Genomic DNA, 18,785 nt, shown 5'->3' with positions numbered 1-18,785 from the left:
GAAGCACGATCTGGTTATCAGGTTCCTTAGAGGCGCACAGAGGCTGAACCCTCCCAGGCCATGCCTGTTCCCCTCATGGGATCTCTCCATGGTCCTTTCAGTACTTCAGAGGCCCCCTTCTAGCCGCTAGAATCAGTCGAGCTCAAAAGCCTCTCCTTGAAGATGGCCCTCCTGATCACACTCGCTTCCATCAAGAGGGTTGAGGACCTGCAAGTGTTCTCTGTCACCGACACTTGGGAGGAGGCAGACCCAGCCTTTTCAATGCTGTGTCAGGCACGTGCTTTGCATACCTATGTGGACCGCACGCATAGCTTTCGATGTTCTGAGCAGCTCTTTGTCTGCTTCAGTGGATGGTAGGAAGTGAATGCTATCTCCAAACATAGGCTTTCCCACTGGGTCATTGATGCCATCGCATTGGACTATCACACCCAGGCCGTGTCCGACCCCTTGCAGTTCAAGCACACTTGACGAGGAGTGTTGCATCCTTGTGGACACTGGCCAATGGCACCTCTCTAGCAGACATCTGCAGAGCAGCGGGCTGGGCAACACCTAATACCTTCAAGATTTTACAATCTCCGGCTGAGCCGGTTTCGTCCCGTGTTCTTTCAGGTACAAAAAGGTAGAGTTTGGTAATATGGAACAGCTGGCCGGGTGTATCGCATGTGTATAGCGCCTTTCACCTCCCCTGAGGTGAAAATGTGCACTTTTACCCCCAGTCGAGTTCACAAAGTCATGGACCCTGGATTGCCTTCCTCCCTAGCCGTATGGCTCACGAATTTGGCTGAGGAATTCGCAGCCAGACCCACTGTGGACACTAATATGCCCTGTACTGGGATAGGTGCTACACAGGTGCCGATTACTCCGGTAACCCACTGTGATGTAATTTCCACGACGGTCTCCCTGTCGGCAGACCGATCTCCCTTGGGCAGAGCTCTCTCTGTCCCCGGTCACTGTGGTCCTACCACCGTGCCTCTTACATGTGCGGCTGGTTAGCCCATGTGTTTTATTGCCACATGTTGACCTCCCCTTTTGGGCAGGATGTGGTCTCTGTGGGTTTTTTCCCCCTTAAAGAATAGGAAATGAAAAGACCACCTTCCCCGATGAATATAATAGCGTTAGATGGCCCCGGCCGAATCTAATACTCTGTGGAGAGAAAACATAGAAAGAAAAGGCTGGCTGCTCCCATGCTAGTCCCCCCCCCCACCCCCCCCAGGGATGTAGGGAACTACATGACATCTTTTGGGGTGTTCGGGGAGGTTACATGCAGTCTGATGCACCTGCTATTACGCACGCAGCAGCTTGCTTGCATCAGCAGTTCACGTAACACGGTTCAGTCGTTGTGGCGTTTTTTTCTATAGGGACCCCTAGTGTCACTACATCGATACAACTTTGAGTGAGTGACAGAAGGGGAACGTCTCGGTGACTTTCGTAACCTCCGTTCCCTGATGGAGGGAACAAGATGTTGTGTCCCTCTTGCCACAACGCTGTACTAGCTGCTGAAATGGCTGGGATCTTAACTCGGCTCCTCAGCAAAAAACCTGAATGAGAGTGGGCATTCTTCTCCTTTTATACCCGTAAGTCCGGGGGAGTGGCATGCAAATTCCACTTACCAATTCCCATTGGCCTTTTCTCAAAGATTGAGGTGTTTCGGGGCTCTCCAGCAGGACCCCTAGTGTCACTACATCGACACATCTCATTCCCTCCATCAGGTAATGGAGGTTACAACAGTAACCAAGACGATACTACACTTTAGAGGTCATGGAGGTTGTGTAAGTGCTGACCTGGTTTTGAGGTTGTTATATCCCACAGACTCGTTCAACAATTTGATTAAATACTATGTGAAATTTATTGGCAGTGATAAGCTGTGGAGAACATTTTGATTGAGGCTATGCTGAGCTCAGTATTTAGCAGAGTACTGAACCACAAGCTGGCACTGATAATGAGCTCTAATCAGCTTATGTGTTTGAAATCTCTCCTGCCCTTTGGTATCTATTTAGAGAGTGAGTGAGCTTAAGGTTTTACATTTGGAGGGCAGTGAGATTGACCTCAATCAAACCAGGTTTAGTGGCTAACCTTTGCATGAGGATGTGGATCTGAATATTAGTCTTGTAAATGCTGGGATCGTGCCTCATTTTCAGGTGCAGGGTAAGGGTATTTTTGATCAATGAGAGTCATAATATGTCACCTTGTGCCTCTGTTAAGCCTTCACACAGGCATGTTCTAACAGCTTCATTTACTACTGGGTACATTCAAGCATTTGGGACAAGAATATTTCAGGGGTTTTCAGAGTGGTGGCTCAGTGGTTGAGGCTCAGGGTTACTGACCAGAAGGTCGGGGGTTCAAGCCCCAGCACCACCAAGATGCCACTGTTGGGCCCTTGAGCAAGGCCCTTAACTCCAGGTTGCTCCGGGGGGATTGTCCCTGTAATAAGTGCACAGTAAGTCGCTTTGGATAAAAGCTGTCTGCCAAATGCATAAATGTAATAAATGTAGGACAGTGTTATTTCTCAGGAGAATCTTGATTTCGTTCATGTCTAGCTAATATAAAATAGGATGAAGTAGAAAGTAAACCATTCTCTGACAGAATAGGCTCTTCTCTCTTAAAGCTGAAGTGTGTGATTTGTTTTTATGTTAAAATTCGATATATCCCAAATAAAGTCAACTACAAGTAAGCCATTTGTAGGTTGATTTCACCTAAAAGTCTAACACACTGACTCTGAGGTCTCCTCAAAACATTTGTTTGTGCAGCCCATCCAGAACGACACAGCATTACTGACTCGATTCTCGAAACTAAATTCTGTGAGTTTGGGGCGGGACTGTCTCTTTATATTACCAATGGATGATGGGGGACTTTTTTTCTGGAATCTGTTTGAAAACAGTGCTAATTTTTTTGGTATTCCATTTGTTGACTCTAGTGACGCAGAAATTAAACACTTCAGTTTTAACATTTCTACTCCTTGATAAATGGACACAGGTAGTGCTGCCAAGCCATGCTATCCTGCTCTCCAGCCTGCAGTTTCACCATGATTAGCACACAACAACGGCAACACATCTCACACTACCTCAAGGCAGTCCCTCTCAAAACCAAGCTCAATTTGAAATTGTAAAGAGGTTCAATGGAAAGCAGGCGAGAACCGGCCTGGCGATATAAACATTATTTTAATGATTAACTTAAACAAAAGACAAACACACACACGACGGACATGTCCATAAATGATCTCTCTCGCGTCGCACCACCGTCCGCCATCGGCCTTTATCCCTCTCGGATGCTTAATTAGCCTGATAAGGGACCAGGTGTGTAAAATCATGACCCGGCCCGCCCTCCGCCCTACCACAGAAATGTTCTGATTTTACATTCGATTGTATGTCCCGTTCATTCTATTTCAGGTATAATGTAAAGTACAGTGTATGAATACATATGAATATATGAATTTGAATACTCTTGAAAACAAGGATTGAAGGGAACCAAAGGTAAAAGTTTAAGATAATTGAATATCAATTATCATGGACCTTCTTTAAAGGTTATTATGTATTTATTGAATATCTAATTGTTTGTTGTGTGTTTGTGTAATTAGAGATGTGTAGAAACTTGAACTCAGCTTTTAAAGAGTGCCACCTTTCTTCCTCTATACTCTTATAGAAATTACCCAGACACAGCTGTCTTCTTTCATATTATTATTTGAAAGGCAAGCAAAGTCATTTGTTAGCAGCCAGTTAATTAGACATTTATAATTACTTTTTGCTTTCAGCATTGCAATTTCTTACTGCCAGTCCAAATTCAGCCTCAACTTATTACAAGCAAAAATTACTTCTAAAAGATTTGAAGAAGGTCTTTTATCTGAAATAGTGTGGTATCAGGACACCGTATGCCTACTAAGAGTACTGTATGATACGTTTTTCTGCAGTAGACGAACAAAAAAGTTAAAATGTGAAATAGAAAATTGATTTCAAATACATGAAAATGAGAGATAAAGAAGTTTTGAAACTGGATCGGTGCTATATGAAAAATAAACATGCAATCTGTGGAATCATCCAAATCTAAATTTTCTCATTATGATCGGAATCTGAAAGCAGTGTTTTATTAAGTGATTAAAGGGAGTCACAAACATGTTTAAATATGACCAGAATAATAATCACTTTGAGACAGGACAATGTATATGTATGAATCCAATATGTTAAAACAGAATGATTGGAAATGTAATTTTGTGGTGTGATATTAGGACACTTCTACACTTATTCCCATATTTGAGTAACAGAGGCAGTTTAGTGTATTAGAGGAATGGTTGGCATAATAGCCACACTATGAAAAGAGATATGAGATGGCTTTTTTTCTCAGGAAAAATATCTGGGAAGCAGGAGACAGTCTCAATTAACTCTTAATTTAATCTTGTGGCTGTCCAGGAGTAAAAACGGACATATTAAGATATTAATGCTGTAAGGAGAGACTTCAGAAAGAGACTTCCACAGGTTATATAGCTCCTGTGGACATCACACTATTACAGTTAATCTATAATTATTCAAGAGATTACTGTTATGCAGATGCAGTTAATCATTGTTATTCTACAGCACAAGGCACCACATCACAATCATTTCTTTTTCCTGTTCATTGTGAATTGACAGTGTCCATTTACCATTAAATTGTAATTAATTTTAGAACTCCTATAGTTGTAGCCAGAAATAAAGTGTAAATTCACAAAAATGCTTTTACAATGCATATTAAAGTGTTCTTAAATCCAAGTGAGTTCTTTGGTATACAACATTTCAGTGGCAGCAGCACATCATCTCCGTGTTGTCAAAGTTAGTAAAAGCAATGGTAGGAAAAATCGCATTCTCGAACAACATACTGACATACTGAAAACTGATGAACTGCGTTTCACTTGAATGATCTTCTTCAGTTACCACACTCTCATCATCCCATACAAACTACCCTGTGAATGTGCAAAATGATTGACAGGCAGACAGTGTCTCAAAGTCTTCTGATGGACTATACAAAAAATCTGACCACAACCTGCGGTCACATTTAATAGGGACTTTTTCTTTGTGCCATTCCAATAAAAAATAAATAAATGTTTTAAAAATGTTTCTTTAACTACAATGAGGTGCTTCTACCCTTGCTGTCCTCAATGTTATCAGCTCACTGCCTTGATAGATGTTTGCAAACTGTGCCTAAAACCTACATTCCTCTACAAAGTTGTGTGCTGTGTTATACCGTGTTCAGGGTTGGGAGGGTTACTTTTGAAATGTATTCCACTACAGATTACAGAATACATGCTGTAAAATGTAATTTGTAATGTATTCCATTAGATTACTCAAGGTCAGTAACGTATTTTAAATACTTTGGATTACTTCTTCAGCACTGGAAGTGATTTTTTTCACTTGTTTTGACTATAAAAACTCTGCCAGAACAGTTAGACAAAATAGAAATGTTAAAAATACATTCTCTGATTAACCTAAATATCTTATGCAGTTGTTTCTAAAACAAGATAAATCAAATTGATTTTGTTTTAAGGATTGTTATATTTTTTTTTTTTTACCTTAATATCAAAGGTCTTACTAGAAAGAATGAATTATGATCCAACGTGATTTTTCTTGATAAAAAAAAATGATCGTGCCTAGTAACATGTAACATGTAAAATGGCTAGAAATATAATTTTAGCTTAGCGTAAAGCTGACAATTTACCCAAGGTTTATTTCTATTTCTTCTGCTCAAAACGTACTTCAAACATACTTCTCTGTCTGCTCGTATGAATGTAACACATCATAAGAAATGAAAGTGTTTCACTGCTGTTCAAATGCACTTTGGATCACATCATTTATATGGATAAATATTTTCCATCTGAAAGGACTAAATATTAAATGAAACAAATGACAATAAAATGCTAAGTAATCTCTTCAGTAATCAAAATACTTTTTGAATGTAACTGTATTCTAAATTCCAATTATTTAAATTGCAACTGTAGTGAAATACAGTTACTTATATTTTGTATTTTAAATACGTAATCCCGTTACATGCATTCCGTTACTCCCAACCCTGACAGTTTTCCTCATTCTATGAAAGGGTAATTATTAAGAATTGGTCTTTAGAAAAATCCACAGTGATCAACCATTATTCTGAATATTGCGAGATACAGGTCCCTCTCAATGTATATACATCTACCGTATGCCTTTGGCTGAGGCTTTTATACAAAGTGACTTACAAATTATTCAGCATATACATTTTAGCAGTATGTGTGTTCCCTGGGAATTAACTCTTGACCTGTTGCAAATCCACATGTATATGGTGGTCACGGCCCTGGCTTTAAAATATAAAAGACTGAAGGAAAGCTAGAGGACCTCTCTGCCTATATAAGACAAACATTTATCAAGATTGAAATCTATTGTTTTAAGATATATACTGTATGTCTTAAATTGACTGTGTAAGGAAATTCTATTTCATTCACAAATTTTATGTGAAATATATCAACATTTCAGGTCATGTAATGAGACTGCTCTTTTATTGTGTTGTCTTTTCCAGAGGCTGCACGGATGTGTTGTGCTGTGTGCTCTTCATCATTGTCATCCTTGGCTACATCGCATTGGGCACTGTGGGTGAGTACTGCATCTGCTCTCTTCTAGAAGAAACTTATAGAAATAATTGTTATTTATTGGGAGATAAATGACATCAGACAAGCCAGTTCATCACAGTTTCATAATTCCTTCCATTATAACAGAGATCAGTAAACTTTGCACAATAAACACTGCAAAATATAATAGATAATTGTAACAGGGTTAAAATGGGAAAGGAGGAGGTGGGAACTGACTAAATATGATAGTGAGCGAACATAGTGTCAGATAATTACCTCAGAACTACGTGCATATTAACTGCGTGCATAATCAACCTAGTGAGTGTTTAGTTAAAAATGAAAGATGATTTAATGTTAGTAATTTAGGTGTGCAAATGATCATATATCAAAGAATCTGACCATTATTGTGAGGTGAAAATGAGGATGCACTCTGCCAGTGTCACCAAGTCACCGTCTGTAATTTCCTTCAGAAAACAGCGTGCTGCACCCCCCAGCACGCTGGGGGTTTTTACCAGATGTAAAAAATCTGGTTTGGATTATTTATGAAAACTGGGACAGATAATGGGCAATTCTGTGTTGTGTCACCGCAAACATTTGAAAGAAGAAAAATCTAGTTTTATGTTTCTAGTATACTAGTTTTGATGAAACTCTAGGGGATACACAGGTTACATTATTTTCGCCTTATGGGGTGTCCCTTAAGACTTATGGGATGTCTGGCTACCCCCCAAACCCAAACAGTGGTTCTGAGCAAACCAGTATATATTTATTTTTTTCGTTCCATTCAGAAGTTCTGCAGTCTCCTATCCAAATTGTAACCAGTTAGAACAAAATTAAAGATTGTTTAATAATGTTCTTTTTAGGGGGCCCGTGGTAGCTCAGCAAGTATTGACGCTGACTACCACCCCTGGAGTCACGAGTTCAAATCCAGGGTGTGCTGAGTGACTCCAGCCAGGTCTCCTAAGCAACCAAATTGGCCCGAGTTACATGGGGTAACCTCCATGTGTGGTTCTCGCTCTCAAAGGGGTGCATAGTAAATTGTGTGTGGATTGTGGAGAGTAGCATGAGCCTCCACATGCAGAGTCTCCTCGTTGTCATGCACAATGAACTACGTGATAGATGCACGGATTGGTGGTCTCAGAAGCGGAGGCAATGGAGACCTCCACCACCCGGATTGAGATGAGTAACCACGCCACCACAAGGACCAACTAAGTAGTGGGAATTGGGCATTCCAAATTGGAGAGAAAAGGTGATTACATTTTTTTAATTAGGGAATTTTTTTAAATGATGTTCTTACTCTGTGCAAAGGGGTGGGTGAAATACCAGTCTTAGTGTTACCAGATCTCATGAGAGAAACCTAGCCCAAAGCCCTAAAACAAGCCCAAAATAAGATACTTGCCTCACCAAAATAATTGAAAATAAACAATTAAAATGTTTTCTGTGTGGTGGATTTATCAGCATAGAAATCATAACAAGCATACAGTTAATTAACAGTTAAGTATAATTTTGATTGTGGATCTGTTTCTCAGTCAAAACCCAACAGCATCAAATCTGTATTAAAGCATCATATCTTACAATAATTCAGTGAAGGTTTGTAAACAACTGAGAAATGTACTTTTTACCTCTAATAATGTTTTCCTTGTATCTGGATTAGCTGTGCATGTACAGTAAATGTAGTAATACATAGTTGTTAAAAACTTTTCAGGTAACATGAAGTGGTGTAGTTCCAAAAATGTACTGTGATAAAGCTTTTGGCCTTTGGTTTCATGAAAAAATTATCAGAACAAAATTAACCTCATTTTAAGTTTTCACTCTTGTTCCCGTTTTCAGTTACAATCTGCAACAAAAATTTTGTTTGTTTTTGGTTTTCGTCTTCGTTTCTTGGGCAGTTTTTTGTCCCTGCATTTCACAGTGCAGTACTTAATATGAAAATGTATTTGTCTTTTATAATATTTTTATTAAGATTTTCCATTATACACAAAACAAAAATCAAATAAGAAAAACTAAATAGAAACCAAAAACTAAATCGGAGAACAACCAAGAAAGTATTGAGTACTGAATCAGTAGCACAGCATATCTTACATTTACATTTATGCATTTGGCAGACGCTTTTATCCAAAGCGACTTACATTGCACTTATTGCAGGGACAATCCCCCAGGAGCAACCTAGAATTAAGTGCCTTGCTAAAGGACACAATGGTGGTGGCTGTGGGGGTTCGAACCAGCGACCTTCTGATTACTAGCTCAGCGCTTTAGCCCACTACGCCACCACCACTCCATATCTTAGCACAAGCACTCAATAAGAGGTAGGCAGCACCCTATGTGCTTCGTTGCCGGTCAGGGTCAGCATCATACTGGGCAAGGTGATCCAGAAATGGCTGCCATATACCAGAAAATGTATCAAGGTTACCCATTTTGCATCAGACTCTCTCCATGTGTAATATACCAATGAGCTCAGTCAACCAGGTCTTAAAGAGGCTCTATTATACTTTTTGGTATTTTACCTTTCCTTTAGTGTGTAATATAGCTGTTTGTGCATGTAAAAGGTCTGCAAAGTTATAAAGCACAAAGTCCACCCCAAAGGGAGAACTCCCTACTCTCTCCCACAGAAAACACTGTTCCTGAACTGCCTGAAACGCCTGGTTTGCAGTCCAGCCATTACTTCCGTGACGTAGCTACGTCACTATGTTACACATTTGCATAATGCCCGTCTAAGGGCTACTTCGGTTATGATAAGGGGACATTTCCGACATCTGCTGTAAGCGTTTGACCAATCACAACAGACTGGGCCAGCTGACCAATCAGAGCAGACTGGGCCTTTCGGAAAGTGGGCTTTAAAGCGTCAGGAGCTACAACAGAGTGTTTCATTGAAAGAGAAAAAGGTGCTGCAGCAATGTACAGTATGAGAAAAATAATGTGTTTTTCGAACATTAAAGCATGTAAACCTAGTCTAGTAGACCCCCCCCAAACCTGGACTTGGAACCTGTAAATTACCAAAACATGGGCTTTTTAAACTGAGGGAGAGTATCTGACTTCCAGAGCCTTAGAATTACATTCTTAGCAATAACCATTCCATACGTAATAGTGCTTTGCACTGAGACACTGTGGTTTAGTAGGGAAAGAGAATACCAAAATAATGCAATCTCTGGGTTAGGTTCAAACATACAACCATACATGTCAGAAAACCACTTGAATATGTCACACCAGAAATTGTAGAGTTTTGGGCATGTCCAGAAAAGGAGGGTCAGAGTGACTTCAGCAGAATTACATCGGTCACACAAAGAGATGGTGGGAAAAATTCTATGCATCACCTTGAATTGGATTAACTTATGCCTGGTTTTAATAGAACAAGTTCAGATTCTGCCAAGGCTTTCCTCACAAACATCGTCCCCAATCTGTATACCCAGTTCCTCCTCCCAAGCATTTTTCAGAGAATGCGTGGCATAATTAACTTTTAGGAAAGTACATTTACAAAGCCTGAAACCAGGTTTTTGTAGTCAGGATGGCCCAACAAAAGCTTATAAATCCTTCTTTCTTCAGGGAGAGACTCAAAGTTAGGCACTGAATGACGTACATAATTTCTAATCTGTAAGTGTTGGAAAAAATGTGTTTCAGTTTTTTAACTGGGTAAATGAAGCAAAATGTCTATACATTTTTGCCTCCAACTGTCAAAAATCGCATCCGAGATGGATGGGGGGGAATGCGTGATTGCGATATACTGGGGTGTTAAAAGAAGTGCCAGGCAGTCATATTTTCAAGCAATTCAAAATGATTAAATTGTCCACCTTATCGGTTGCAGGCAGTCCGGTGTTTAAAAAAGGAGTGCTTGAAGTGAGCTGTTTTTGACATTATTCTTTTCAATGGCAACCCGGAAAAATCATTAGAGATTCCCATTCTGTAATCTTCCTGCCAGTAGACAAGGGCCCTTGTATTCGCTGCCCAGTAATAATGCAAGAAGCACGGGAGCCATAGTACACCTTTCTGTCTTGGCTTCTGTAAATGTATTTTTTGATATTCTGTGAGCTTTAAAGGCCCAGATAAAAGTCTAATGGCTTGAAAAAAGTTCTCGCCAGAAAGATGGGTAGGTTTTGAAAGAGGTAGAACAATCTGGGAAGAGATATTGACAAATGGATTGCTCCATTTGTCAATATCCCCCTTCAGTTCTTCCACTTTCTGAAGACAATTCTTCTTAAAAATCAGTTTTGTTTTTTTTTGGCAAAACTACTCCGAGATACTTCAGACTATCTGTTATTTTGAAGGGGAGATTGTGTTGAAATTCAGTGTTAAGATCGGCACAAAAGGGCATACATTCACTGTTCTGACAATTAATTGTATAACCAGAGACTTCACCAAAAGACTATATAAGATCTACCAAAATGGGAATAGAATGCTTAGGATGTGATAAGAATAGAACAACGTCATCCACATACAGGGAGATGTGATGGTCTACGTTCCCTAATCGTATAGGTTTAATTAATGGATGATTCCTAATACTAACTGCGAAGGGCTCGATAGCGACTGCAGCAGGCTCAGAAGTCAGCTCTGGTGTGTCCCACGATGTAATGACAATGATTTTGATCTTTCCTCATTTGTGAGTGAGCACACAATGTTGTAATCCATGGCACAAAACATCTACCAAAACCAAATTCCTCTAACTCCCTCACCATATAAGCTTATTCCAGCTGGTCAAATGCCTTCTCCATGTCTAAGCAAAGAGCAGCCACCTTAAAGCCTTTCTTATACTTATGAAACATTATGTTCATTAATCTTCTAATGTTAAAAAATGAAAAAGCCTTTTTAGTCCACCTGGACAATAGATGAAATGTATTTATTTAATCTGTTTGCTAGTATCTTTGTAAAGATTTTCATGTCAGAGTTCAATAATGCAATGTCTCTCGGGCAGCATCACTTAGCTTAGGGAGATTCAAACTTCACAGCCAATCAGAAATGTCCCCTTTTGCCTTCGATGTGTATAATTGTTCATAATATTCTCTAAAGTAATCATTTATAACCTTAGGATCAATAACTATGTCCCAAGATTTTGACCTGATTTGTGTATAGCTCTACCAGAGCCATATAGAGAGAGAGTTGCGACAACTCCATTGACTCCAATGGAACGTTTTTTTTTTTTTACAGCAATGGCAGCTTGTGGAGCCTCTCAATAGTTCCCGGAAGTAGAAGCAAACACATGCCGCGCCGTAGAACAAACCGTTTGCGACGCACTTTTAAAAGGTGAGACGTTTAAAGAATAATATTACCTTATTCTGTATATTATCAGTACATCTAAATAAAAATAACTTGTAAATTAAAACCTTTATAGTTGAGTATTACTCATTAAATTAGGAGATAAGGGATGTTATCGGATAACTAACAGATTAGGCAAGGATTGGAGCTGGATAACACCCTATTAATTGTAAAATCTGTTCTCTTGATTCAGTTTCATCCATCGTTTTAAAAAAAAAGTAATATCGTAATATATTATTACAATTTAAAATAACTGTTTTCTATTTTAATGTATTTTAAAATGTAATTTACTCCTGTGATGCCAAGCTGAATTTTCAGCCTCATTACTTTTGAACGGCAGTTTATATACGAGTATGCTTAAGTTGTTTTAAAGCTGAATATATTGTGTATATGAATAAGTATTGTAAGAATTATACATTAGATATATAATATTTATAATACATAAATAATTATATTACTATATATAGAATTGTAAGAATTGTAAACAATAAGCTTCATTTCACTAAATTTTACATTTACGTAACTGCTGCTAATAGTTAATTGACCCATTGTGCGGTGCGAGCTGGAAATCACCTGTCACCAGCCTGTCTCTGTACTATCTGAAAAGTAATTAATATGACATTAGTTACCATGAGATTAGTGAAAACAATGAACATGAGGTAACATAAAAAGGCAACAGAAACCCTAGCCTGAAATAAGTTGAGGCAAATAATGGTAAGCGAACACTAATCCTCAAATATTAGCTGATTTGATCTTTAAAAAAAACAACATTGCTGTAACAACATACTGATGCTACATACATATGTCGGTGTGTTACATAAATATATAAAATAAATGCATTTATTGACTACTAATTACCAGAAATCGCAGTTCTGTCACTCTACTCTAACAGTTTGAAATGCCCGCCAAAGCACTTCCTGGAACTATCTGAAGTCTACGTGAATCACGTGACGATCAAGCATTTAGAACTTCCGTTGTCGCAACTCTCTCTCTATATGGCTCTGAGCTCTACTAGCTTGTAAGCCTCTCACCTGTCGAGCCAGTTATTAATGGGGCTTTTCCCCCAGCTCAAAATGTTTTTCTTACCTTAAACAGTTGATCCCATACCTGGTCAGGTAAAATGGTGTTATATTCATACTTCAGTTTAAGAATTGTTTGTAAGATGGCTGGAGGAAGCTCTGTAGGTGGGTTCCAATTGAAATAATTCACTTTCAATTTCTAAGAGGCACTTACGCCTTTCTGTTTTCTTCGAAGATTCAAAAGAAATGATATGTCCCCTAATCACAGCCTTAAATTTTTCCCACAAAGTGGAGTCTGTGACATCGGAGTTGTCATTGGTCTCCAGGAATTCAGAAATCTTGATGGAAATAAATTAGCAGAATGATGCGTCAGAGAGCAGGGAGGAATGAAAGCACCAGTTATACGGCTGCTACTTATGGTTAAGGTCGAGAACCAGTGAGGTCGGAGAATGATCAGAAATTAAAATATTGTGATAATTTGAAGTGATCACATTAGATATCAGTTTAGAGTTGAGTAAGACATAATCTATTCTTGAAAAGGACTTTTGTCTTGTGAGAAAAAAAAAAAAAAAAAGAGTAGTCTCTATCCGTGGGATACCTCTGTATCCAAATATCAGCCAGATTCGTGGAAGTCATTAGGTTATTTAAAACTGTGGAGGCAGAAGGCAGTTGGCTTATTTGGGCCGACCTGTCCAAAAAATGATTAAGCACACATTTAAAATCAGCACCTCTAATCACATGTGTATCAGAGAGACCAGACAGTAAATTATATATCTAACTAAAGAAAGTTGGATCATCAAAGTTTGGTCCATATACATTGAAGAGTGTAACATTAAATAAATATATGTAGCCAGTTACCAGTATATATTGGCCATGTGGATCACTCACAGTGGAAACATGTCTAAATGGAACAGTTTTGCGGAGAACGTAGACTGAAAGATCTGGCCGACCCAGCTGCATCTAAGCAACTTCTCTTTTGTGGGACTGATATGTGTCTCTTGCAAGTACATGGCATCAGCAGTCAGATATTTTAAATAGGAAAACACATTAGCTCATTTGAGCACATGACACAGGCCAGCTGGTAAAAGAAATGCAGCCATCCCTTGGAGGTAAACTAGGATGCATACCGAGTTTGAAAAGTGCCAATGTACACACATTACGCCCTTGTAGAACACTGAGTGAAAGAAAAACATAAAGAAGAACAATAAAAACATTACCCCCCTAATCCCTTCCCACTTTCCCAAACAAAGTGAGAGCACACATCCCACAAATTCACTTAGGAGTTGCTGGACCATCTAAACTGCTAAACTGCAGCTAAATTAACAAAAGAGCCCTGCTGCTTCCTCACCAATAGTATGAACAGATGCTTATAAACAAGAAAAAACAGTCATACAATTGTCCCAATCTGAGTGATTGCAGAAAATAAAAGTCACATACCAGAATATGCCATGCCGGCATATTGATAATTAGTGTTCAAGCCACAGCCTCACCCATAGAAGAAAACACCTTTTCGGAGGTACCATGGGTGACACACATTCGTGCCGGGTAAATGAAGCCACTACTCAGGCATCCCGGAGTCGCTTTCGGACATCGTCAAAAGCCTAGCACTGCTTCATTATCTCTGCTGGGAGGTCAGGAATTAAGTGAATCGGTCTGCCTTTATAGTGCAGAGGAAACTGTTGCAGTATTTTCTCCTTTGTTTGGAAATTATGAATCCGAGTGATCATTATGCGCTGTCTCGCGTCTTCTCTGGAGAGCTGCCTCCCCAGTTGATTTGCTCGATCCACTTCCAACGGCCTGGAGAAGTTGCTAGCACCCAGCAAATCAGGGATAAACTTTGTCAGGAACTTCGTCTGGTGCCTGATCTCAATCTTCTAAGGCAGGCTAACAATTTTGATATTCTTCTGCCTGGAGCGAGCCTCCAGGTCAATCACTTTCAGGCAGAGAGCTTTGTCCTCTGTCCATATTTTCATGCACGTTTGTTCAACAAGTGAGAGGCGGCGGTCATAGTTGGAGCTCCTTTATTCGATCCCCGAGGCTAACCAAAAATGCTTGGGTAGATGTCAAAGATGCCCCTAAATGGTTGAATCGATCGGACATCGTCTTGCACATATTCCGTATTGCCTAGTGAATATTTGTAGATTCCGAATCAGCCTCATTACCAGACTCCAAGGCTATAGCAGCCTGCTCTGTTAGCTCCAAGGGCAGGTGACCATCAGTCTAATATGAAGCTTTATCTAGCTTCTTTCCCCTTTTGGCCTTCGGCTTTGTCATTCTACATTTCTTTGGCATAGAGAATTATGAGGTAATGCTGGCAAAATAATTCAACATTAAGTGAATGACCAAATTATTTGGAATATGGAGAGGAGCACAGAAAAACACTTCTACTTCATGCAGTGCTCACTATTGCCCCCCGAAAAAAAAATTCTCAATAAAGCCTAGACATTTATGTCATCAAATACATTTAGAATGAGATAAACATCCTGCTATAAGAAATATTTTCTTGAGCATTCCCAGGGTTGCATGCACCCCAGGTAGTTTACTGCTGAACTATGGGACAAAGGTTTATTTGGCTATGTAGGATATCATAATTATGAAGGTAGTTTAACTGCTGGCTGGTTGGCTTTATTGCTCTTTGCTGTGTGTTGGTTTTAATTGCTTTCTCAAAAAGATTAAAAAAACTAGCCTTCAGGGTAATAACCAACATAGAACCCTTGATCAGATCAGGCCTCTTTTTCTAATTCTGAATCATTCTGGCTGTCAAGAGAGAGAAACATGCTTTAACAACCTCATAGACTGCAGATGAAACATCATCCACATATAGAGATGCTAAAGTGGGTGTTCGGAAGATAAAAGACTCAGGAGAGAGAGTAGGAGAGAGAGTAGGAGAGAGAGTAGGAGAGAGAGAGCATCTTTCTTTATGAGGAATATTTTTGAGATTGGAGAGCAAATGCTTGTGCCTCTGATGTACGACTGTATATTAATATTTTATGATGTTCAACCCCATGAGGTGCTCCTCCACAGTTCTTCCCTCTACTTCAAAGTGTGGCTAAAGTTAACACTAATGCTAAAACAGCTCTCCGCACATCTTACTGTTGTAGCATAGAAGCTGATGTAATATATACAAATTGCCACAGGAGTGGCTTTGTTCAGTTAGTGTATGCTTTGTCTGAAGGACAAAAAGACCTTGGGCGTGAGTTTGGAGAGGTGGCATCACTTCACCACAGATCGTCACATCAAACGGTTTTACTGCTCATTCATGTTAGCTTACTGTGGGATAACATTGGGAGATTTACTGATATTAAACACATTTTTAGAGATGGATCACAATGGTTGGCTAGTCATTCAGCTGCCAACTAGTCAATTAGTGAGGCTGATTAGTTTAAATATATTTTATATTATACTGTATATGGCATTTACACCATAAGGACAAATGTTTGTGGACATCCCCTTTTAATAAACATGCCTTGCCATTCAATATTATTGGCTATTTAGACCTGAACACCCCACTGAACACCTTAGGGATAAACACCAACATTGGTGTCTGACCTGACTCATGCTCTTGTGTCTGAATGGGAGCAAATGCATGCAGCTATATTCCATCATCAAGTGGAAAGCCTGTCCAGAAGAGTAGAATCTCACTTTTTTTTTAATAGAAAAGAGTGAGATTAATAATTAAAATGTTCAAGAAGCACATGGTGTTCAGGTGTCCACAAACTTTTGCCCATATAGTCTATTTAATAGTTTTGATATTATAGAAAGAGCAAGGTGCTTTACTGTAATTAGCGCACTGACACCGTGGTGTTCTTTGTCATTAGGCAGTTTGCATGGTAAAATCCTCTCGGAGTCAAGTTAAAAATAGTTAAAATGTGTCTTGATGGGGCCTGGGTAGCTCAATGATAAAGATGCTGGCTACCACCCCTGGAGTCCCAGGGCGTGCTGAGGGACTCCAGCCGGCTCTCCTAAGAAACCAAATTGGCCTGGTTGCTAGGGAGGGTAGAGTCACACGGGGCAACCTCCTCGTGATCACTATAATGTGTTTCTCGCTCTCGGTGGGGCGCGTTGTGAGTTGTGCGTGGATGCCGCAGTGGATGGCGTGAAGCCTCCACATGCACTATATCTCCATGGTAATGCACTCAACAAGCCACGTGATATGATGCACTCAACAAGCCCATCAGATGCAGAGGCAGCTGAGATTTGTCCTCTGCCACCCGTATTGAGGCGAGTCACTATGAGGAATTAGAGCACATTGGGAATTGAGCATTCCACACATGTGAACAGCAGGACTAAGTTGTGAAATCTTAAATAATACTAAGCAATAGAAAGTCCAATTTTTCATCAAATAGTATATTATGTTTCCAATGTGTTAGTTATTCATGTATTTGAGACCTTACAGATATTACAGTTGATTTTCTAAGCTAAATAAATCATTCTTATTTAAGTAATGGCCAGCATCATCCAATCAATGCCAACCATGTTAAAATATATATAAATAAATACATAAATACATTTTGCTGTGTCTGTCAAACATGTTGAGATGTCCAAATATCATTTGCAGCCTGAAACTGAACTTTCGGTCAGATTTTAAGAGTGAATGCACTTATTCTCATTGCGAGAACATAGCCATGGCAACGTTGCGATCGCGGCTTTCTCCCTTCCAAGGGAAAGCCACTTCAGCCGCCCCCATGCCGCACCTTCTTCCTACGGGATTAAGGCCGGCGCGGCCAGTGATGAAGGTGATTTGTGGAGAGCAATGGGCTCAGTTTCGCTGGGTAAATCCCCACGAACCACCCGCCCCCCCAGCACACTCGTGTCCTTCTGTCCGGGTCCGATGCAAGACCAGCTCGCCTCACGACCAGTCAGTTGTCTCCCTCGGACCCCGCAAGCTGGATGATGATTTCGCCGCTGCATCAGAGAGGCGTCACATCGGCGTCTGGTGCTGATGACTCGTCTGGGCTGCCATCTTCGGGTCTGCTCACCCAGTCTGAGGCTGATGCGTGGATGTCCGCTATGCTTTCCCGGGACGCCGTGAGCGTTCGGCTGGACTGGAAACTTCCATCCCCCCTCACCCCTCACGGCTAGATGATTGGTTCCTTGGGTTAGGGCATAGACCCTTCTTCCAAGCATCAGGCAGCTCCGCCTCAACTTGGGCCCAGCTCTCAGCCCCAGTGTTGAGCACCTTGCAGGCGGCACACACCCCCATCTCCAGGACTTCCTCTAGGACCCGGAAGGCTCCTAAGCACTCCTGAGACGGAAGACCCAGGGAGTCAGACGTTCACTCCGGAGCTGGTACCCACTCGGTATGTCAAAAACGATCATCCCCTTAGTGCCACTCGCACGGAGCGTGGACACGTGGCTTGGTTACGCTGGTTGACCAGGACTATCCGACTCAGCTATGCAATTCAATTCGCCAGGCTCCCGCCTCTTCTCAGCAGAATTTGCTCCACTTCAATACATGGCAAAAATGCCAGCACTATACTTACAGAGATTAAAACTGTGATACTCAATGACGCGATAGAGGCTGTCCCTCCAACCGAGATGAAGAAGGGTTTCTACAACCCTTAATTTATTGTACCCAAAAAAAGCAGTGGGATGCGGCCAATCTTGGACTTGCGAGTTCTCAACCGTGCTTTACGCAAACTCCTGTTCAAAATGCTCACGCAGAAACAAATTGTAATGTGCATTTGGCATCAGATTGGTTCGCAACGGTAGACCTGAAGGACGCCTACTCCCACATCTCCATTCTGCCTCGACGTGGACCCTACCTATGTTTCGTGTTTGACAGCCAGGCGTATCAGTACAAGGTCCTCCCCTTCGGTCTGTCCCTGTCCCCTTGCGTCTTCACCAAGGTCGCAGAGGCAGCCTTGCCCCACTATAGAAGTGGGCATCCGCATATTCAATTACCTCGATGACTGGCTAATTCTAGCTCATTCTCGAGAGTTACTATGCGCTCACAGGGACCA

At 40.6% G+C, this 18,785-nt stretch overlaps 1 protein-coding gene across 1 annotated transcript in view; it reads left to right on the top strand.

Annotated features, from left to right (window-relative positions):
• Positions 1–18,785, top strand: part of LOC127644740 (choline transporter-like protein 5-A) — a 146,909-nt gene that overhangs the window by 89,716 nt on the left and 38,408 nt on the right. Inside the window, exon 3 of the mRNA XM_052128080.1 lies at positions 6,514–6,587. Within this exon, the coding sequence (XP_051984040.1) occupies positions 6,514–6,587 (74 nt within the window). The remainder of the gene's footprint in view (positions 1–6,513; positions 6,588–18,785) is intronic.

The sequence above is a fragment of the Xyrauchen texanus genome, chromosome 6 (genome assembly GCF_025860055.1).
Source record: "Xyrauchen texanus isolate HMW12.3.18 chromosome 6, RBS_HiC_50CHRs, whole genome shotgun sequence".
Lineage (NCBI taxonomy): Eukaryota > Metazoa > Chordata > Actinopteri > Cypriniformes > Catostomidae > Xyrauchen > Xyrauchen texanus.
This window is presented reverse-complemented; position numbering and strand designations above follow the sequence as displayed.